Source organism: Corvus moneduloides, chromosome 15 (genome assembly GCF_009650955.1).
Source record: "Corvus moneduloides isolate bCorMon1 chromosome 15, bCorMon1.pri, whole genome shotgun sequence".
Taxonomy (NCBI): Eukaryota; Metazoa; Chordata; class Aves; order Passeriformes; family Corvidae; genus Corvus; species Corvus moneduloides.
Genome location: NC_045490.1, coordinates 14,497,431 through 14,520,890, shown reverse-complemented (window position 1 = coordinate 14,520,890; position 23,460 = coordinate 14,497,431). Strand labels below are relative to the sequence as shown.

Genomic DNA, 23,460 nt, shown 5'->3' with positions numbered 1-23,460 from the left:
ATGCATTCAAGATGAAGTCAACAGCTTATAGTGACAGACTTTAAAAATGTGTGTAGGAAAATGAAATCACTTAAATTGAAATAATTTGTAATTTTACAGTGATACTGGTTATTACTGTCATTTCATATTCCTCTATATCCAGATCTCATGGTTACTCAAGTTTGAACATAATTCAGAGTTACGGTGGTGTTTGTTGTAGAAGACAAGTACTTTTGTCCTGTTTTCTAAGCATCCACCTCTCCTCACAAAGAAATAAAACACTCAACAAAGAACTATGGGACCAAGTACGTAATGAAATCACAGATAACCACACAGACAATCTTTTGATGTTATGATCACCTACAACTGGATTGCCTACTAGGCTGTAGATTCAAAAGAACCCATCATTTTCTAATAGCATGTCTTGAAACATAGGGTGCACAATACAAACTAACTCTCCTGCTGTTTACTGTTCTTTAAAAACACTGGTTAATGTATTTTTGAAAGGCAAATGTGCTGAAGATTTTCTTAGGTCCTTTTAAAAAAGAATCATCTTATCTGTATTTTTGTTGTATCCAGTTATTCCCCATTCCCTTGTGTAACTGGCTAGGGATATAAAGAACAGTCCACTCCTTGCATTTCCTGAACCCAAAGATACGCCTCCACCATTAGTGCTGCTGGATCTAAACCCCACCTTTTTACTGTTCTTTTGTTTACACTTCTTACAGGGGAGAAAAAAAATCCCGACAAAAACAGACGTGTTTTTTAGAAGTGATAATTCTGGAACTCAGTTGTACCCCCACAAGAGGCACTATATCTAAAAATATGGACCATTGTTGTTTAAAATAATTATTTTGTGCCTGAGAGCTCATAATCACACAAACAAAACAACAGGAAAGCAAAATAAAGTATATGACCATAAAACAATTAAACCCAAAAGCCTGCCATCATTTCAAATTGAGGAAGCCAATTCTTCACCATCTATAGAGGCGATGTTTTCATATAATCAGATATTGCAACTTCACACACCAGAATCAGGCTGATCTTCAAAGTTTTATGTGCTGTTTATGTGGAGAACTACTAGACTTCATTAACAGCCATGCATATTCACTATTTATCATGACATATTAATAATGAATCCAAATACATCTTTTATGACCACCACAATTTTATGTTAAAAGCATAAACTTAATAAAAACTGAGGTGGTAGTTTTCCTGCTGAAAACACTGAAGTTTGAGATCCACTTCCACAACTTTGTTTTGTCACATCTAATGCTTAAAGAAAGTTTTCAGTACACTCAAAGAACAGTGGGGGAGGGAAACCACAGTGATTCCTTCAACAGTTGACTCTGTTAAGCTCACTACTGAAACAAGTTTTGTAAACTACTTTGAAAGATGCCTTCCAGAATATCTAGGGAGATCACAGAGGTTTTTGAAGCATAGCTTCCAGGCAAACTAACAAAAATAACCAGAAGCCAAGTAAAAAGGGAACTGATGCTCTAATTCTATGACAGGAATTGTCCTATCAATATTTTACAATGCAAAGCAGAACTACAACATGAACAGAAGAGTCAAATACCGCCCAAATAGCCTCTTTAATGAGAGAAACAGAGAGCATATGAACCATTAATTTCTGAAGGACCTTTATATATATACACACATATATATATGTAAATTTAACATCTAATTCCACTTAACTAACCACATTGTTTATAATAGAACAATGCATATATGTCATTGTGGCATAGCCTGGCTCCGAAGCCAGGATTTCTTTCAAGTCCAGATAATGTGGTGCTGGAGCATGTCCAGAGAAGGAAATGGAGCTGCAGAAGGGTCTGGAGAGTCAGTCATGTGAGGGAGTTGGGGGTGTTTGTCCTGGAGAAAAGGAGGCTCAGGGGGGACCTTCTGGCTCTCCACAACTCCCTGACAGAACGGGGCAGCCAAGTGGGGGTCAGGCTCTCTCCCAGGGAACAAGGGACAGCACCAGAAGCAATGGCCTCAGGCTGCACCGGGGGAGGTTCAGGTTGGACATCAAGAAGAATTTCTTCTCTAAGAGGGCTGTCAGACATTGGAAGGGGCTGCCCAGGGAGGTGGTGCAGTCACCATCCCTGGAGGTGTTCAGGAAACAGCTGGGTGTGGCACTCAGTGCTCTGGTCTGGTTGACACGGGTGGGAGTCAGTCACAGCTTGGACTCAATGATCTTCAAGGTCTTTTCCAGCCTAAATGATTCTGTGATTGTGTGAATACAGTTTTCAAAGAGAAAACAGAACCTTCAACCACAAGTGATCTGTTAATTCAGAAGATTTCACGTTAGAAGATGGTGAATGAGGATGAAATAATTTCTTAAGGCTGGCCACGGCTAATGGGGTAAACATGAAGAGAAAATACGCTGCCTGCACTGGAGCTCGATCTGCTTCACATTTGACACGTGCTGTCTCAAAACACCATTTTAATTTTTATTTCAGTCATTCTAAAAGATCCTCTCAGAAAAGGTAGCAAGGAGATGCAATATAATGAGCTATAATACAATAATCATGGTCTGGATCTCTGTCAAATTCCTCAGAACGCAAATGAGCATTTATCAGGAATTTGCCCAAAACAAATAATTTACACTCATTTCTGCAACACAACAGACTTGATTCTCTTCCATTCAGCTCTTTGTTAACTCTGATTAATTACTTCACTTCCAAGTTTCATTAGAAACATATTCATCTTTTCTAGGTTGCAACAACTGATATGCTGCATCTCGAAGTCTCGTATTAGAAAACTGAACATCTGTCCATTCCTTACATTCTACTGACCTCTAGAGACTGCATGTATATATGTATAGCACATACACATTATTTATGTCCACGTACACATACCAGAGCAACAGTACAATAGGGTGACTTTAGGAGAAATCTGCATTCAGCATCTGATGTTACAGTTTTGACTTTAATCCCACACTGTTCTTAGAAACGTTTTTCTTTCCTGCAGAAATCTCTTGCTGTTTTCCCCCCTCTTCTCTTTGTGTCCTTCCAACACAAACACACTGTGCCTTATCAGTTATGTACAGAATTAGGCTACAACTACAAATATCAATATAAATACTGAGATAATCCAGGTGTCATTTAAGCATTAATACCTGTTGGGGAGGGGAGTGCCACAGGTCAGACACTCCGAGTACCTGAAAAACAGACATCATTGTATGTGGGGAGAGGAGACCAGTCTCTCCCAGCCCAGTATCAACACTTATTCCCCCACCAAGTGATAACATCTTGCAGCAGATTCCTTGTTTCCATTCTGCTGCCAGGGAAAAAAAACTGTCTACAAAAGCCAGTGTTAGGTTTGACATTTAGACCAAACAGAAAGGACTGAAGTGGTTGAATTTGTCAACTAAAATCTATTCAAAATAGACATTAATCCAGTAACAAAGAGAAATGAGGGGAACAGAAGAGACTGTGTTCTTCCCTAACAACGTTAGAATAACTGACATCGTTAAGAGCCATTACTTGGTGGTACTGCGTGGTCAAGTACAAGAGGCATTGCCACAAATATGGACAAAATTAATAGGTGGCATTTCAAAGGCACATACTCCAACTGAAAATAGTTGGTATTCGGTTCCCTATCAAAATTCCCGGAAAACCTGTATTGGGTTTTCTAACACTGTCAATGTTTCATAGAGAAGGCCCACTTATCAGACACTTTCATGTGATTTCATTCCTGAAATCTCACAGACAAGTTTAGAAGAACAACGTCCTACTTCAAAAAACCTTTCTCTGAAAAGCTTTTTCACTTTTAGAAAATAATTTATTTTTGAGGTCAGGGGGATAAAGCCCTCTAATGCAATGTTTTACCGTGTTATAATCACATTTCATGCGATAACAATACAAATTTTATTTGATTTGGAATCAGCTATGAGCCACAGGTTGAATTTTATTAAATAAGAGTAAGCTATAGATAGCAACTGAGCTCCATATCTTCAAAAATTGCATGCATAGAGTAAGAACTGTGCTAGCTAAATATATTCTACACAATACAGCTAAAAGGACTTACATCCCCTGCTTTGAGTTACTTGGGAGTTAATGCATCATTAATGAGGAAAATATATACAACCATGTCCTCCTTTAGAAGATTCTTAAGATGATTTCATCGCCAAATCCTATTTCTAGTTTTAAAATTATTTTTATTCATATTTTTATTTACCTATTTTAATGATACTATCACAGTCTCTGATATAGATGCAAGCCTCACAAGTCATTAAATTACTGTTATCTGCAGTACATTTTCCTGTGCACACATCCCAGCTTTATATTTCAATAATTTCCTGCAGACTCCTAGACATATATTCCTCCTCAGTTCCAATAATGTGAGACTAGATATGTAATTTTAAATTTCTAATGGGCTTAAATTAAAATACATGGATTCAGATTTTTGCTGTTGTTTGTACATAAATAAGCATCCAGAGACAAACCTAGAAATACACTGCTGCTGCTGCTACTGAGAAATATGGCACTAAACTCAGTTGTGGCCAGAATTATTGACCCTATGCAGCTATTCTGAGCTTTCAGGAGTGTACTCCTAAATAAAATCCCAGTATACAAGTATGCTTGCTTTTCTCTTCCTGACTTTGAGAACTGAGAAATACAAAGATAAAAGTTTATTCCTTAGGGCTATATTGTGTCATAAGCCTTTAAACTGAATTTGCCAATGTTTTCAACAGGGAATTCTCTTTAGAAACTGGTGACATATTACAATCTTTTAAACTAAATTATGTACCATTTCAGTGAATTGACAAGTCTGAGAATGAGGAAGGTACGAGAACATAATTCTGGTGATGTTCTCACTGCCAACAGTCGGGCTTATTTTTCTGAATGACACAGAATTTTAAAAATGTGAAAGTGCTCATGACCTTTTGGCCATGGCCAACTGAGATGCTCAAAATTCAATGGCCATGGCTAATGGTCTCTAAAACAGTAGGAGCTACTAAGTTTGAGAAGAAAAACTACACAACCATTCAATAAATACATACAGCATTACATTTCCTAATCCATACTCATGGAACGCAGAAAGATTTCACTTCCTCTGCATATCGAGGACACAGTTTTCTGAAGGTTAAGGAATTACCTTACCTAATGTACACAATTGTGGGCATGCACAACTTGAGAAATTAATTAAAGAAGCAGAACATCAAGGAAACTCCTACTGGCAATAGCAAACCTATATGGGAAAAAAAACTCCAAACCAAATAAACAACAAAAAGAACCCCCAACCAACCTAAAGCTTGGCAGATTAAAGAAATTTTGGCACACACATCTGCAAAAACCCATAAAAATACTAAACCTGAGCCACAATAAATAAATAGCCTATAATGCTAATTACATGAGAGGACTGTAGATATCTGCCACTCATTTTTAATCTGCATTTTTTCCCAATTATAAGCAGAAGTTGAAATTTTCTTACACATTAAGTAGCAAACAAAATAGAGGCATGCTCCTATGTATTATAAAATTCAGTCAAACATAATTTTAGTTCAAAAAACTGAAATCTCTAAAAGGTCTTCAAATAATTCTTGTTTTTCCTTTTTTAGTTAAGGTACAAATAGATACAAACCAGTTGCACACAGAGAGATCATTTTTAGCATCACTAGCCTAAGTTCTGCATGTTTATCCTGCTTTACATGAAAAGCTAGGATTAAAGAAAAACAACACACATTAGGGTTTTGAATTTGAAATCAGTTACGGTTGATGATCATCTCCAAAAATAAATATTCCCACGATAGAGGTCAGTGGTTGCCTGAAATTGCATCAGTTAGTGCCTGATCCTCCACTCCTTTGGGACTGCTTTATCATATTATCAGATTAATTAAAACAGTAGTTTTAGCATAGAACATCACAGTTTTCTATTCACACATTTGCCATTAGGTGCTTACAATTTATTGATCTGAGACTCATCATAGGGCTTTTCTCAGAATTTAACCACATAAGAAGCTGGTAACTCAAAATTGTTAACAGCTAAAAAAAAGTACACATAAAATAGCATACAAATTAAGAGGGGTGTTTTTTTTGTCTTTTATGTGTTGATTTGGTAAGCTCTTGCTATTCTGAAAGGAAAGCAACTTCACTGTACTAGAATTCTAATTTTGAGGTGACGTGCATTTATTTCCTTAATTTATAATAAAACATCTGTATTTTGTGGCTGTATTTAAAAAACAAAAAACAAACCCATAACTTTTAGGGACATTCTTTCAGCCCTTCCTGTAAGACAACACAGATCAAACAATGTTAATACTAGTGATAAAATTTTAAGAGGTGAGTAAAAACTAAAAGCCTTAAAAGAAGACGAATGGTTGTATCTACATGTGTCTCATTTCAGCACATGTGTCTCTTCAGGTTTTCAGATAGAATAGCACCTGCAATAATGATGTAAAAAATACTGATCTCATATTATGGAACTACCAACAGCCTTGAGGTTTTTCTTTGGTTTTTGTAATCTCACTGCATTTCTTTCTCTAGATGAAGTAATCTTTACATTGCTCTCCAGCAACATCTACTGGAACATCAGTAAAATGCTGCTATTTCTATTAATCACCCATTTAACATCTAGTAGGGCAGAGTTAGCAAATGCCAAAAGCAGAGATAAATGCTCTGCAATTCAGATCCTGTATTCTGGGCTCAAGCACATCAAGGTGGCTCAGCTTCAGCCTTTTACTTTTTTGCCATTTCGTAAGGACCAAAGTCTTCATGACTAATTCCTACCAGAAGTCATCTACCATTTAGACTCAGACATACTTTATTTAAGTCCCAAAATATCATTTAAAGTACCAAATTACATCCAGGACTTCCATTTTTGTCAGAGAAGTTACTCCTAATTTCGGTTTGATCCAAACAGAACTGAAGCATTAAAAGAGCTTGGAAGAACATACAGAAATGTTTCGAAAGGTGAAACAGAGGTGGAGTGGCAATTCCAATGCCAAAAAACAAACAAGTTCAGCAAAACCATAGTTAAAAAGTAAAAATAAAAGTAAAAATATCCGCAGCAAAACAGTGAAACATTTACAAGTTCTGATTTCAAGTCCTCAGAAAAGAAAAAATCTGTCCCTCTGTATGAGGATGAAAGTGTGTGATTAACTACCACTGAAGGTAAGGAGCATGGTTTGAAGTCCCCTTTCACTGATGGGAGACTCTGCTTGCCTGGGGGCTCGATCCCTCTGAGCCGTGTGGTGCCTTGTCACTGCCTATCTCGTACAATCAGCTCCTGCAAAGGTACACACAGCACTGCCACGGAATTCGCAAGGCACGAGCACTGCGCATTCGGATGGCTGCAGGCAGGAACGAGCCATTTGGGGAAACTTGCATAAAGACCAAAGTTCTCAAGTAAACATATTCATTTCACTCTGCAGGGTGCTCATCTGTAGGTCTGCAACACTGAATTGTGCCTATCAAACAATGTTTACTCTATGACAGCTTACAAAGTTCGCTTTTCCCAGCTCTGCTTACAGCCAGCCACTAAGTGCTCCACTTTACAAATAACTGATCACTACAATACTATTTGCTTTCTTCTAGAGCCCTAATAATAGTCTAACTATCCTTGACTGCCTATTCACTCTTCAGTGTGACAATGAAATTCAGAATATCACTGTTGCTCAGAATCCCTTCCTCCTATTTTGAGTCAGTTTGCTGATACGGAGAGCAACTGTAAAATGTAGGGAGAGAAAAAAGGCACCAAAGCCAGTGACGACCAGAAACAGGCGCCCCAACAGTTAAATATTCCAGTTGTGAATAAAAAGCACTTACTAAAATGATTTCTGCCTTTGGAGTCCCTATAAAACCTCAATGTATTTTTATAGAGAATAAAAGGGCACGTTTCCCAAAACCACAAACCCTTTAGGCTACAGAATTTTATATTATCACAAGACTTAAGTTCATAGGCTTTGCCTGAAAAATTAGCTCCTCTCAGTAGCAGTTAAACAGAAAGCCCTTTATTGTAATCCAAGTGCACTTGCGGACAGCACTTTCAGAGTTAACTCCATTTGACAACTGACATAAATCCATTATTCTAATTTGGTGATTGCTTTACTAAACACAGATGCATTTTATGAGTTTTAGTCACGTATTTCATTCAGGATGCTACTTAATCTCAATTTACAAAACATAAACACGAAATAGGTTTTACAGTATGTCTAAAAGGGTATAGCTACTCATCTGACAAAATGCCAGGCAAACAAACCATATTCACCTAGACTTAAACTCAATGCTAGATTTTCCCTTACACAATAAATAGTAAATAAGTAATTTTTTTTTTAATTTAGCTGTTGCAATCAAATTGCAGAATCCAAGCTCCCTGAGGGTTGTAAGACACTAAAGCTTTTCTTACACTGAGATTTAAGCACTGAATTTAACCTCAAGCAAAGTCCAGCTTTCATAAAAGCTGACTCTCTAATTTATTCTGATACACAGAGAAAAGGGGGGAAAAAACAAGCATTGTGAATACAGCATCCTCAGACCCCATTTCTAATTCAATTTATAGCACATACTTTACATCTTAAACAAAAGGAATCTGATACAACACCGATGCTGCCTCTTGCTGCAGTTGCCTGCCTCAGTTACAGAACGCTGAAAATCCACCGCTCCGACCAAGCACTCCATAAAACATTCGGATTCAGACACTTCTTACCTGCCTCAGTTGAAGGCTTCCTTCCCTTGTTAGCAGTATGAAGCATTCTCCAGCCTTCCCAATCCTTACCACCGGCCTCAAATTGCACCGCTAAGTCCCTTTTTTGCAAGAAAACGCTTATTGAAAGTGATTAGTTTTTGTTGTCCCTTTTAAGTCCCTCCTGCAGGAAAAAGCCGGGGAGCGATGTGACGCCACCTTTTAATCTTTTGCGAGAGTGAAAAGGCAGAAAAGGAGCGCTCGATCAAACTGAGCTTCACACATGACTAAAACTCGGCGGAGAGGCTGCGAGCTCTGGCTGAAGCACCACTAGGCGTGAGTGTAAGAACAGAGAAGAGGGGAGAGTCAATGAAATGTGACAACGTATGTGCATCAAAGACGGGGAAGAGGGAGAGAACAATGAGAGAGAGATCGCGACAGCAACGAGGGAAGGAGAAAGAATGAGAATGGGAGGCAGAATAAGCCTGAAGAAAAGAGGAGAGTTTTGAAGCAAAGAATTCGCAGAATAAAGCCAAAGTGTCTGGCAGCTTCTGTTTTTATCTCAGTGAGCATGACATACTGCCTCTCTCATTTAGCAACACATTCGTGTCTCTTCCAGGTTTGAAAACTGAGATAATCACAGTGTGTGCCTGTTTTCGCCTGACTGGCACACTTGTGTGCAGTATACCTGAGATGCCCCCCAACCATCTTCTGGAAATGCATTTATGTGCAATTAACTTCATATATTCATTAGGAGAGACACCCCTCGTGCCCCCAAAAAACAGGAGCTGCTAGTTTCTTCTTCAATTTACAATGTAGTTTAACTGGCAGATGGAATTCTACTTATAACTACTAACAAACTGCCACTGATAAACAAATGACTGAACAAATGTTTGATGTTGATAACTGAGTTATCATAGCAACATATTAGTATTGATAAATCTGTTTTTAAGAAAAAGTATTACAGACATTTTATTTAGCCTGTAATTTCTAGATGAAGTTGCTCTAAGCGGTAGAAGAAGAAACTTGACCCAGAACTAACATTTTTAAAGGAATGCATCAGAGATACGTTCATATTTCCAATGTTTTTAAAAAACAATTACAAGCTAACCCCCAAATGTCAAATTTAATTTTGAATTCCCACCCATTCAGAAAAGATGCACACACTAAGCCCTCATACAAGTAGGGTTCATTTTCATGCAAGATGGGTGTAGGATGGGTGTGTGGATTGTTCGGGTCTTTGGTTGGTTGGCGGTTTTTTTCTAACTACAAACACGTAACATCAAGGCAGCTTCTGTAATTTGCTTTGTTCATACCTTCTACCTTTACATGGGCAAGGCAAATGGGCTTTTTGCCAACTAGCAATTGGTCAGCTGGCCCAAAGCACACAAGGTACCTGTCCGCAGAACTGACACAAGTCCACAACCAGAGTCAGCTTTACAAGGAGCCAACATGCAGTAGGAACAAACCTGAAAAAGAAGATATATTTTCCTTGCTGCAGCACCCTATTTGGGCTATTGGATCTGACCACCTCAACTGCATTAGGGAAAAGGAAGGACAAAGTCAGTGACTTAAGATGCTGGAAATCTGGATCTACATCTGGACTGTACAGAGTAGTGCTGTGGTAGCTCATGCAAGTCACACAGTGCTACATTCTGGCATCTGGGTCTTAAGGTACTCAGGTACCTTAAAAGAATATTTCAACAGCTTTGCATAACTTGGCATCCTCTTTTGTAAGGGTTTTCCAGTTCCAGAGAGGAGGTTGTAAAGATGAGTTCACAAATGATTATCAGGGAATATGGGGTCAGTTTCAACCCCAAGTAATTCTATATCATTATTATACCACAAAACTTTAAAGAATTGATGCTTTTCTATGAATGTTTGCCTCGAGAACTGCACCAGAAACCATCATAGTAAGCTCTGGACAGATGGAATCCAGCTTTCATATTTGTATCGCAACACTTGCAAAACAACTCTTTAAACATGCAAACTCCAACCTATTGATAAATTTGTGATTGCTTCAGCATTTCACCTCTTATTTTTTTGTCCCCCAGGGACTGGGAATACACTGACATAAATATGGATCCATTAAAATCAGATTCTCACTAACTTTCTAAAGCAGCCTTCATCATGTGAACTTAAGAGTAAACTTAGCACGAGAATACTAGTGAGTACACTGGGCTTTTAAATCTCTCTATATGTGTATCAGTGCACCACTAGCTGACCTAGCACAGGAGCAGTTTGTGTGATGGATCAAGTATTCCTTCATGTTCTGCTGGTTTAAGGAGTCCAATGGATTCCTTACACTGTTTTAAAAGCCTACTGTTTTATGGAAATAACACCACCTGAAAATTCAGGGGGACAGAAAGATGAGGGAGAAATAGAGATTCATGAGTTTAGTTATTGCATTTTTTTCAAGAGTATTATTAGCAAATACTCTAAAGGAACTGCCTCACTACCTTTTGAAAAGAAAACAAGCAAAAATAAGTCCCAAGCCCTATAAGAAGCCCCTCTGTCTATGCAGTGTGTGCACAGGCACAGGCCTGTGCACACCTAGAATGAGTAATGGGAACAATTAGGGGAGAGATCTTTCCTGCTTCCCATTCATTTTGTATTTTCTCACCCTTATTGGTAAATTGCTTTTCTCATGCAGGTCTTGATAAGAAGTTTCTGCATCTCTTATAACGTAGATTATATCCATGACAACAACTTTCAGAAAATGCAAACACATACATACATACTTCTAGAAGTATTTATTCATTCTCGCAGGCCTATCTACAAATTCACAATGGAATCAAATGCCTGCATTTGCATCCAAGGTCAACAAAACACTTGAAAACATGCATGCAGCTTGTTTGTTTTCATGGAAGACATAGGACTGTGGCTAAAACTAAGCATGAGCTTATGCACTGAAAAAAAAAAATTGTTTTTTACAAGAACTGACCTTGTGTTTGAACTAAAAGTGTTTGGACACTGAACTGCTTGACTCCTTACAGCTCCAGTGAGCAAGGCAAGTCGTTCTCCTATGGAAGTTACTCTATAAATCAGCCACATTTTCATAAGACAGGTGAGGCTTTGACGAACATGAATGCGAAAACTGTATTTTACTGCTGTTAAATGTGCTTCCACTTAAGCTTCCTCAAGCAGTACTCCAGGAGCACACCAGCACTATGCCAGAGAACATTACAAAATAACTACACACAGAAATGTACCAGTAATGCCATTTTGTGCAGAGATATAAATAGCTGATTTCCAGCCCTTTTTTTCACACTTTCACCATTACAGAGAAAATAACTAAACCAGAGCTTTCCCCTCAATCTTACCTGAAGAAGCCAAGTTTAAGTTTAATCACAGAAAACCTCTTGATACCATACTTGTCTACTCTGCTAGAAATCTGGATTATTCTCTTGTGTGTTTTAGGTCTAAGAAGTCCTTAGTCCCCATGCAAACACATCCTTTGTGACCTCAAACTTCTGCAGTTAACAGAACAGTTTTAGAACATTCACCACACTGTGTTGTTCCAATGATGCTGAGTCCAACCGACCCCCTCCAATCCTCTCCCAGCAAATACAGTGTCTTCTAGAACAGGGAGCATCACACAGCACATCATGGGGAAATAAAGTGGCAAATGACTACAAAAGCACTCACACCTGTCACGGGGACTACTGGCCAGAAACAATGATTGACTGCAAGTCCTCTGGAGTTTAAGGAAAGGCTCTGGTTATGCAGAAGGGCCAATGACCACTTTCTCTTAGCAATATCCTTCTTTACTTTACATCTGGCAAAGACTTTCTTTGCCAATTATCTAGTTGGGTGACACAAACACAGAATTAATTTTTCCAGCCTTTTGGTATTGTTTCTTCTGTTTCTGACCTGAAGACAGACTGTGTCTGAGAGCATCTATTATTTTTTTTTTTCAGTTACATCTGTTGGTTTAATAAAACATACCACTTTTTTCTGCCACAAACCCTGTTCCAATATCACCTTTGGACCTCTAACACCACAAGCACTATAAAAGTAGAAGGGCATGGTGTGGCCCTTCATCTCTCCCCAGACTCCATTCCCTAGAATGGATCTGTTCACTGCTCAGAGGGAATATAGGAGGAGCACAAGGGCTAGAAGTGAGGCAGACATACAAGAAAGTCTCTTGTGTCTTATATTGCCTATACTTAACTTCCCAGCACCCAATTTACAATGAGAAATGCAATTGGTGTGGTGAAGGATCAGACATGATTTCACTGGTGAGAGGCACAAAATAAAGACATTGCACAAGAATAAGCTACACACAACATCCTGACAGGGTGAAGAAAAACTGTGATGCTATTGCTGGTAAGAATTATAAAACCCTTTAAATGCTGCTTTTTGAGCATAACTGAATACATGTGGTAACATCATTATAAATTAAAACTGTTTATGACCTCCATTTGGTCCAAACACTACAACCTTACTCACTATATGCATGGTTGAACAAACTGATCTACGACTGCCTGTGTTATACGATAGAAGGGATAGCCAAGTTTCTGAAAAGGAAACAAAAAGAAAATCCCAGCAAAAGCAGCTTGTAATGACTCATGCAGATTTCTCAATGGCTACTGAAAATAATCTTTGAATCCTATCATTGTCAACTCAGTGAGTGATAATAACTAATACCTAAGTTCTTATTTTATTTACATAGTTAATTTCTATTTTTCTCTATTTCATAAAAATAAGTGTTAATATGTTTTGAAACCTATCATTTAATGAATGAATGGAAATCAGTACTTCCATAAATTCTGCTAAAATACTAAAATAGGAGATAATCAGTATGTTCTTGATTATTTGGGTATAAAATTTTCAAAGAACATGTAATTCCACCCCACCCTTGTATTTATTTGTAAAACCATAGAGGAATATGCATTTAAACAACATTTCAAGAGTCACGCTTCTGTGGCACCAACTTCTTGTCTGCTCCATACATTTACATTTAGACTTTTTACTCCAATTATAGTCACACATGCTAAGGCCTTTCAAGACTCCTCAGTACCTCAAACAATTCCTGAAGTATCTCCCACAGAAGATTTACATTTTTTAAACCAGCAGTAAACCGATTACTTTCATCTGTGCCTAAATGGCAGCCAGTGCATGTGAACCTCCTGTGCCTCAATTAACATCAGGGATGGGAAGAATCATTTACCTACAAGGTTCAGGTGTACCTGATTTCTTCCTGCCATGGGCTGAGAGCTCCTCCACGCTGTGCAGGCACATTCTGCTTGCAAAGACAAAGGCTGGCTTCCAGGAGAGCACTGTGAGGCTCGTAAAGCATTTTCTTCACAACTAGGTAATTTAAGTTCTCTACATGAAATACAAATCTACGCTGAGACAACAGAGTACACAGCTTCACTGAGTGCACAATTTATTTCAGAGTACAGGGGAACACACTTAGAAACTGAACAAAGCCTAGTTTTACTGCCCAGTCCCCTAAATTAATATGCAACATTCATGCCTTAAGTATACCCTTGAGCATTCTCTGAGCCACAGCTTTGAAGATGTGTTGGTTTCCTATGCACTAACTTGACCTATATTCAGGCTGACTTCTATTCTGAGATTATTTCTGCTGTGAATTCAATTCCAGCCTCTATATACACTCCTTTGCTACACCTGTGATACAGATGGCAAAAAGCAGAAGGATGTCAACGAATTAAAAGGCCACTGCTGTCATTGCCTAACAACAAGGGTAATCAAAAAACTCTTTTTTGTAAGCTGATCTTGACACAAGCATATTTCCTCGATAATGTGGAAGCACAGAACCAAATCTATAAACCTTTTTAAATTGTTTGCTTTTATGTCAGGGTCCAAAGACCTGCTGCCCTGCTGGAGTCAGGTTTGATCTGTGGCATGAGCCAAGGATGCCAAAAACTGCAAGAAATGACCAAAAAATGGAGACAGGGAAGTGAGGAACGTTTTATTTTCAGAGAAAAGTTCCAAGATGAAAACAGAAAAATGGCTCTCCATCTCTAATACAGGACACAGCAGAGGAAGCAAAAAACAGGAACCAAAGTCTTACTTTTTTAAAACTTGCTCTTGTTTACTCATGTTCTGATCCACAATTTTTGTACCAGAACTCCACTTTTCTACTATATGTACAGCACAAGGTCTTACAGCATTAGGTCTCACCCTACTAGTAACACTTGACAATTCGTTAAGTGCTTCAAATTGTTTCACGTAATGATCAAGAGAACATGTATACTATAATAGAACACCTAAAATGCCACTTATGTCACAAAACAAAATTGTCAAGCCCTCTGAGTTTACTAGGTCAGCTCAAAGACCCCATGAGAACTTGGAAGACTTCCATTCCTGCACAGGTATCTTAGAGCTGTGATGAGCAGGAACACTGGAGGGACTGCTGAACCAGCAATCCCATAACAACAGGGTATAAAAAGCAGGGCATGATCCCCACATGCAGAGCCCTACTCACCACATGAGTCAAGAGGTTCTTTTATTAAACACTGTCATGCTGCATCTAGGCTGTGACTCAAGTGAATCAGTTAATAAGAAAAAGGGAAGGCAAGTTCAAGAAAGTCTGGTTTACTCCCCATCTGTTTTGGTACAGCACACAGAGTAAAATTCCACCAACAAGGATTGAAAGAAGAACATAAAAAAAAACACCCTTAATTTGGCATTTCCTCAGCTCTCATCAGACACAGGATACTGGTTTTGGTGAACCTGTGGTATGAACCACAACAGCTGTTCCTGCCTTTATCCCTGTCATACCACTAAGAGAATGCACACTGAAGCAAAAGGGAAAAAAAAAAAAAAAAAAAGTAAATGTGAAGTGCTGATTAGAATGTTGAGAACAGCAAGAGCTTGACATGATTGACTCTTGAGAACTTTAAGATATAGTATTTTAACTAAATTGTTAAAAAGTGACAGAAATGTTCAAAAAAGCATATGCATATTAAAAATGCTATAAAAAGTGAGTATGACATTATATTACAAATGACTAAAATGTAGAAAAAAATTAGATGCACATTTTAGGTCTGGTTTTACAACTGATTCACAGTTCTGAAACGCAACCTGATCAAATTATAAATAGCAAGATATGACTTTTTAGATATATTCATTTTCTTAAAGTTATCGATAAGAAGTAATTTGGTGTATTTAAAAATAATCCCAATTTAATAATAACGTTCTTCTTTTTCCCCCTCTAGATGTTTTTTTTGATTCCATGGAAACTCAATTGAGACTGTGCCACATCTTTCATACAGCTGACTGAGAGCATGGGTGAACTATCTGGCTGTTATTTGAAATGTTCTTCAACTTTATGAAGAGAGACTCATTAAAGCAAAAGCTTTCCCACAAACAGTTTCTGACAAAGTGAAAAAGTAATTAACACAAAAAGAAGAGAGAACTATTTTTACTTTTACTATTTTTCTCCCAGCCAGTTTATTACAGGCATTGTCATTTTTGACATGCTCTCTTCTGTGACAATCATGGACGCAATTCAAAACTTTACTTATCAGCCAACGCTCTTTTACAATTACCTCATCCTTACTTATGAAATCTGGGATAAAATGGTACAACTTCAGGTACTGAATACCTAAAAAACCCCCTCTAGAAGCTGCCAGGAAGAGATATTAACGACACTATACAACATGTCAGTCACCACATACACTTCCCAGAAAGTGCTTGTCTTAATGCACACCAAAAGCACAACATTTAAGTGCTCAACATTAACAATTAATTGTTAATTAACATTAACAATTTTGAAAAAACATCAAAAAACACAAAAACCCCCAAACAACAAAGCAGAGAGACAATCTTAGAGTGCTCAAATTGTCTAATAACCTCCATTTCCTCTTTCTCTGAACCTCCTGGTTTGTTTTTTTTTTCTCTCCATTTTTCTCCCTTTAAACTGTGCTTGATGAACTCAATAGAGAAATACTTGGATCCCTGATGATATTTTATATAACCTTATTCATTATAGATTTTTCTGCTGATTAAGGTTTCAAAGTAACTATAATAATGTAAAGCAATACCATGCTGCTGCTGTTTGGGGGGTTTTTAGCATAAAGGATATGAGCTAGACAAAGCATAAATCATAAAACATATATGCATTCTGTTGCCTTTATCTCTACTGTAGCACCTAGTTTTTATCTCAACTAACAGGTTTCCTGTCAGCCAAATTCACAGACTATTAATTGTCATCAACCAATACATGTTCACAACAAAGAAACAAAATGTGTGAAGAAACACATAGTACTGTGAATTTCATTTTCAAAATGCTTCTCAGTTTAAGAATTAGCCAAACCCACTGTAACATTATAAGTAACGTCTGACCCAAGGCCTAAGTAGTTCCAACACATCTTCTGGTATTCACCAGAATAGAAATATTTCTTTATGCTTATCGAGAAGTCCTTTAAGAACAATGAAAGGATGTTATTGAAATACATTCAACACCTGCTGATGCTTAAAGTCCACAAGATAAAACAAATGTTTACCACAAAGATAGCAGGAGGAAAATGTTAGTCCTGGATAAGCCACCCAACACTAAAGACACAGGTGCATTTCTCTTGCTTACAGTGTCGAAATGACATCCATGGAAAAACAACAGACAGCCTTGCATTTCTGAGCCATACCACCCTCGTGTAGCTCTGGCTGCGATGGTAACCCAGATGCATTTGGGCTGCACAGACCAGCTCTGGGGAGGTCCAGACTGCAGGGGAGGAGAGCTGGCAAGTGCCAACACCTGTACCCCGTTAGCTGTGCCTCCCTCAGCTGACCCTCAGTGACAGCAATCACCACTCTCCACTACAGGGACACCTGGGCAGGGAAACCACGGCCCTTCCCCACTGCCCAGGTGCATCCATCAGCCACAGTCTCCTCTCAGACCTTGCCCAGCCACACTGCTGTGGTGCAGTACCACCTGTAGGACTGCACCTACAGGTCTCAAAGCAGCTCATGGAATTAGACAAACACCCCAGTGCTCTGCTATGTTACACACTGAGAAACCTGTTCTTACCAAGATGACTGTGCTCACATGTACCCCAGTGACCTTCCTCTGCCAGAAGGGTCAGCAGGAAGGCTGAGCCTGCCAAACTAGAGCTGCACCATTCGCTAACCCTGTAACACATTTACAGGTTTTGTTATGACATCTGATATTTACTAAAACAGCAAATAAGGAGGATGTCACTGCTCAAGCTATTCAGCTACAAACACAGTGCTTTGCCCCCCAAACCATTAAAACTGAGTTTAACACTTAGCTGGAGAGGCGGCATCTACACCGAGGGATGGCAGGCGGGTGGTTTCACTCCAGGGACGTTCGTCTCTAACACAGCACTCGCTTAAGGCTGGGGCTCTTTGCAGACCGAATCTTTCTACACACAAAGGTGCTCGGGACAGAGGAACCCAATGCTGCCTCTCCCCTGCCCGGCCTAGCTGCAGCCAGCTGCCCCGGGGAGTAAAGCAAGGAGAAGACAGGAAATTCCCGATTTTGCTATGGCTGTGGGGTTTTTTCATACAGTCACAGAACGGTTTGGGTTGGAAGGGACCTTAAAGATCATCTAGTCCCAATCCCCTTCCCTTCGGCAGGCACACACCTTCCACCTGAGGAGGGTTTTTGTTGGTTGTTTTGGTTTGTTGGGTTTTTGGGTGGAGGGAAGGAGCGTTGTTGCTGTACTTGCTTTTCTTCTCACCGGGAGCTCGGCCCCCAGCAGCTGCCCGAGCAGCCCGGCTCCCGAGGCCGTGCCCCGCCTGACCTCGGCCGGAGCGGAGCCGCTCCCGCTGCCCGCCCCGCCTCGCTCCGTCTCCCTCCCGGCCCCGGGGGCGCGGGCGCTGCCCCGCACGGACGAGCCGCACCTGGGCCGCTCGGGAAGGCACTTGCACGGCGAGGCACGGACAGGACCCCCCGCCCCCCGGGGTCCGGCACACGGCTTCTCTTTGGAGCAGAGGAGGTGACCGTCCTGGGCCGGGGGCAGCGGCACGGCAGAGCCCACGAACGCCTCGCAGCACCCACGGCAGCCCCTCGGGCGAGCTCCGAGCGCGGCCGGGACCCTCCTGAGGCCGCCGCGGATGCTGCAGCCGGAGGGCTGCGGGCAGCACCTGCCGGCCGGCCCTGCTGAGGGAAGGTCAGAGGAGAGAGGAGCGGGATGTGATACAAACCAGAACTGACAGCGGCTGAGCAGAGACACAGCTCCAGCCAGAGGAGAGCAGAGATTCTTCGGATACCAGTTGCGGCTGTGATGTGCTATGAATTCCTGAGCAGCCCGGCTGGGCTCACCGATCAAAAAGAGATGCCAAAGGGCCAACACTAATGGCAAGTCTGTCTCGCCACAGTCATCAGCATGACAAGGCTGATGCCGTAGGTGCCTGAAGAAACAGATCTTTTATTTTCTCAGAGACCCAGGTATAGACTATGGGCTTAGCTCATGCATAAAACCCAAAATTAGGACAGCTGATGGCTGCTAGTAATGTGAAAACAATTAAGGACTATAGTTTTCACTTTAAATTAACAATTTTAAACACAGGATTCCAGTGAATTTTTAGCTACACTGCTACTGAATGAAAAAAAAAACCAAAACCAAAACCACCTTTTTACATGAGTCTGAGCTGAACACTTTAAGTTATAATCAAACCTTATTAAAATTTAGTTGCCTCATTAGTGACTCAATTACAATTCAGCAAGACCAAAAAAATCCAAAAAAAGAGTAGGAAAATGAACAACAGAGGGAGACAGGGACATGCAGAATCAGTACATATTCCAAAGAACAATATGCAAACACGGAAATACTTTTGCTCTGGCTACAAAGACCTCACTCAATATGTGACTGTGTAAGTCTGAAAGCAAATCACTTGCTTGGAATCTTAACTCGGCAAACTCCTCTTTGGCCTCAACGTACATCAAACTCATCTCCCCAGCTGCATCTCTCATACTTTGGCACATAAATTTCCCAGAACCCAAACATGCCCTGCTGTCCCTGGGGCACTGCTGAGCCTCACCTCTATGGGCCACAAAGAGCAGGAGTGCAAAGAGACATTCCCATCGCAGCGCCTGCACCTTCCTAGCAAATTGATATTCCAGGTAGTAAAATTTAAAAAAAAAAACCAACAAAAATGCACAAGCAAACAACTCTTCTTGGAAAAGGCTGAGATGAGAGCCCTGCCTGACCCTGCCCCTCTCAGTCTGTCTGCACAGGTGACAGCTGCTGCCTCCTCCCATCCCCACGCTCACCAGGGGGAAGGGAGGTTGCATCTATTTCGGTTATTAAGTGGATAATGACTCCATATGCTGTCCTGCAGCCAAGCAACAAATAAAAATCATAATGTACAGGCCAAATAACTTCCTTGGAATCTAGACACATTACTGTGCATAATTCCCTTCTTAATGGTTATAAACAGACCAGAGCAATATACAAAAATAACATTCTACACAGAGCATGATTATAATCAGCTATGTATGACATTTCTGTGCCATTTGGGTTAACTTTCAACAGCATTCTAACAGAGCTTGTCATTTTTCAGGTAATATCTTGCTTCAGTAATTCTATTTCAAAGTAGAAAACAACACCTAAGGTTACAACTACTAATAGAGTTATACAGAAGCCATCCTAAATCCCCAAAAATATTTTTTTATTTGCAGTAGGGATCCCCCCAAAAACACAGGGCTAGTACTGACAACTTATTTCTTCTATGCTGACTAGAAAATAGAATGTAAACAATAATATTTTTATTGTTCAGACAAGTTACATTGAACTCCTGGGAGTCAGTGTTTTAAAGCATGCAAAATCCATGACTGAAACAGAGCCTTGGAGATCAAATCACATCTCAGTTTGAGATTCATTGCTGGATCTTGGGAAAGACAATTATCTTTGATGTGGTCAATTTTTTCAGTTTATATAATGGTGGTAATGATACCTCATAGGACTCATTTAAGGGTTTAATAACTAATGCTTACACAAAATTTTCAAGTTGCTAATCATGATTATTTAGCTAAGTGTTAACCTAATGCATATGTAAGAAAACAATATTAATTTATTCCCAAAGATGATTATGATAATGATTATTATTAATGCCACATGGACAAATGTAATTGTTCCTCGCCCACGCAGGTTTGAGGTGTGTGTGACACACCTGGCACCTGGCAGCAGAGGCAGGGCACCTCAGAAGTTATAACACATGGAAACTATGCTAGAACAGGAAATACTGGAAGGAAAATATGCTCACAACACAGTCTGAAATGCCTTAAAAAGCCCAGTTTAGAGGCAGTCTGAATCATTCAGACTCCACTGTGGCTTGCTGGCTCAGCTCTCAGGCAGGGCAGAGCTGGGAGCTCAAGGAGAAAGCAGCAGGAGCCCCAGCAGAGCCGGCCAAGGAAGTGGCTGCAGCAGTCCTGACACAGAGGAAGAAGAGAGAAAGCAGCAGGAGTCATGGTGAGAATGGGAGGGAGATCTGCAGAATGAAGTGCCGTTGCCAGTTTTCTCAGCTGACGTTTCACCCAGAAAACACTGGGAACAACTGCACTTGGTGCAGTCCTCCTCAAAATAGAGCAAGTTTTATTCCAGCAAATATGAATACATTAGGGAAGAGAATAATTGAGACTACTTTAGAAGGTTTCAGGAAAAGAAAAATCCTGTAAACAAGATTGAGCAACAAGTCTTTGAAAGAATCCTTTTGTTCCCGGCACAATGCTCCCAAAATCTGCCTCTTCAGAACAGTTTTCATTTAAGAAAAAGAAAAAAGAAGAGAGAGATAAAGGGAAAGCCAAGAACACATTTTAAGGCAAAAGCACTTTAAAACCATTTTCTTACTCTTCAGATTTTTTATAACTAAGCCTGGAGGTTCATTGTCCACACTCTCTAACACTGGAGGTTCTTGGGCTCTGCTGCTTGCATGGCTTTTACTGGGCCAGTACAAACAGGGCCAGCAAAAAACCCTCCGTTGACTGGCCGGCCAGGTGGGAACGACATAATCTCAATGTCAAACTGGGACAACCCCCACACCACCCATTTCCCAGGGGAGTTTCTAGAAAAGCCCACTCTGCCTTTGGCCGGGGTACCCTCTGCAGAGGAGGGAGGAACGCGCAGAGGAAGCCACAGGCTGAGGCTTATGAGGGGAGGATGACAGAGAACCGGGATGACAGCAGCAGCGCAGGGTGGGAGCAGGGTAAGCTGGGGACTTCGAGTGACCCGTCACTCTTATGGGACTGACTGGCATCGTAGGATATTAGGATCAACTTGCCATTGATTAGCTTAGGGGTGTGTCAGATCAGCAGGAAGCTGCAGCATACTAAGGATTTCCCTAACAAACAAAAGGGACTGCTATTAGCATATCAAACAAAAGCACGTTTCATTTCATTAAGCAGTGTAGGAAAAAACCAACCTGTTAATACCTACGCCTCCTGCTCCTATAGTGGACTTGCAGTACAGCCCTGAGGCTGTAATGATTATTGTCACCTTTACTAAAGATAATTGCCAATCTACCACTGCCCAGAAAAGGCAAGGCTCATGCTTCAGCTTGTCACAGTCTGACTAAAGTATCAACACTTTAAAGTTATCGTATATTCAAAGTATCTCATGACTCCTAAAGAATAGACACAATAGTAATAAAGAGGAAAAACAAAGTTCTAGTTTCTAGACCACGGGCTTTAGAAATCAAACATTCAGTAACATTGGTACATTTTTCCTGTGTCTCTGAGCAAATCTGCTTCTCTGTCAGTCCTTGCTTGAAATAGTCAGCTTGGTACACACAAACTTGTGTGAATCTCAAAGCTCTGAAATGCCTAAAAGTTTCACAAATTCCCTCAAATGAATAGAGAACAGGACCCTACAGCCAGAAGGGTTCTGACAGAAGCCAGGAATTGCCTGTTCCATCAGATCCGGCTGGGTTAGCCTGCCTGTGTCCTGTTAGAGCTGGGGCAGGAGGAGGGAGGGGAAAGGAGGAAACTCTGAGCAGATGTGGGGGAACAGAGGGTACTGCTGCCTAGAGATGCTCAGTGGGTTGGATGGGGTTTTTTATTCCCACTTGCCAAAATCCTAAAGTGCTACAAGCTCCACTGAAGTCCACAGGGCTCTAGCAATGTACACTAGCTTACAATGTAATCTTTAAAATTTGCATTTTTCTCTGATACTAGCACCATTTACCTCACTGTAATCAAGTCTTTACTAGAGTAAACTTGTTTCTAAACTCTCCCGAAAACCCTAAAACAGGTTCTGCACCTGTAATACACATAGCGTATTTGTCAAACAAAAAATAAAATAACTAGCTTTTAAAAATCCCCCATAATTATAATTAACATGGATGTATTTTGGCCACAGTCAGTAGTAAGAAATACAACTCACTGTGAACTACAATCAAACATATTCATGACATTCAACATATTAAAATTAGATGACAAATCTAAGACAGAAGTGACATTTAAGTGAATGATTTCCATAGTCTGTCCCCATATGTTCTCCATATTCAAATGCTGCCTCTCTGAAAACACCGCAGTGACACGGAAGCCCAGAGAATTCCTTCCGGGGGGATGGGCAGTTTTGTGTTAGTAACTAATGAAATACAGAGACTTACAGCAATAGTTTCATAATATACTCCTCTTGCCTTGAACCTAATCCAGACTAAACCATGAATGAACAATGCAAGATGCTCCCTGAAGGGCTGTATGGTGTGGGTGACACATTTCTCATCTCCCTAGAGGTGAAGTACATCACATCCTGAGATCTTCCAGTCTCACCCCTCTGCAAAGCTGCTGACTATTCCAAGAGCGAAATATCTCATATTCACACATGCTTTATGTGCTGTGGGACTACAAAAAGCAAAACAAACCCCCATTTTTCAAGCATACACAAATCAAAACCTAAGACTAGAAGAAATGTA

At 40.1% G+C, this 23,460-nt stretch overlaps 1 protein-coding gene across 5 annotated transcripts in view; it reads right to left on the bottom strand.

Annotated features, from left to right (window-relative positions):
• Nucleotides 1-23,460, bottom strand: part of TENM2 (teneurin transmembrane protein 2) — a 742,100-nt gene that overhangs the window by 329,761 nt on the left and 388,879 nt on the right. For 2 of the 5 annotated variants that reach the window (XM_032124700.1, XM_032124702.1), the window contains exon 1: nt 8,635-9,116. The exons of the other annotated variants lie outside the window; for them this stretch is intronic. In XM_032124700.1, the coding sequence (XP_031980591.1) occupies nt 8,635-8,680 (46 nt within the window). In that variant the 5' untranslated portion in view covers nt 8,681-9,116. Of the gene's footprint in view, nt 1-8,634; nt 9,117-23,460 lie in introns of those variants that run through there. 5 annotated transcript variants of the gene reach the window in all.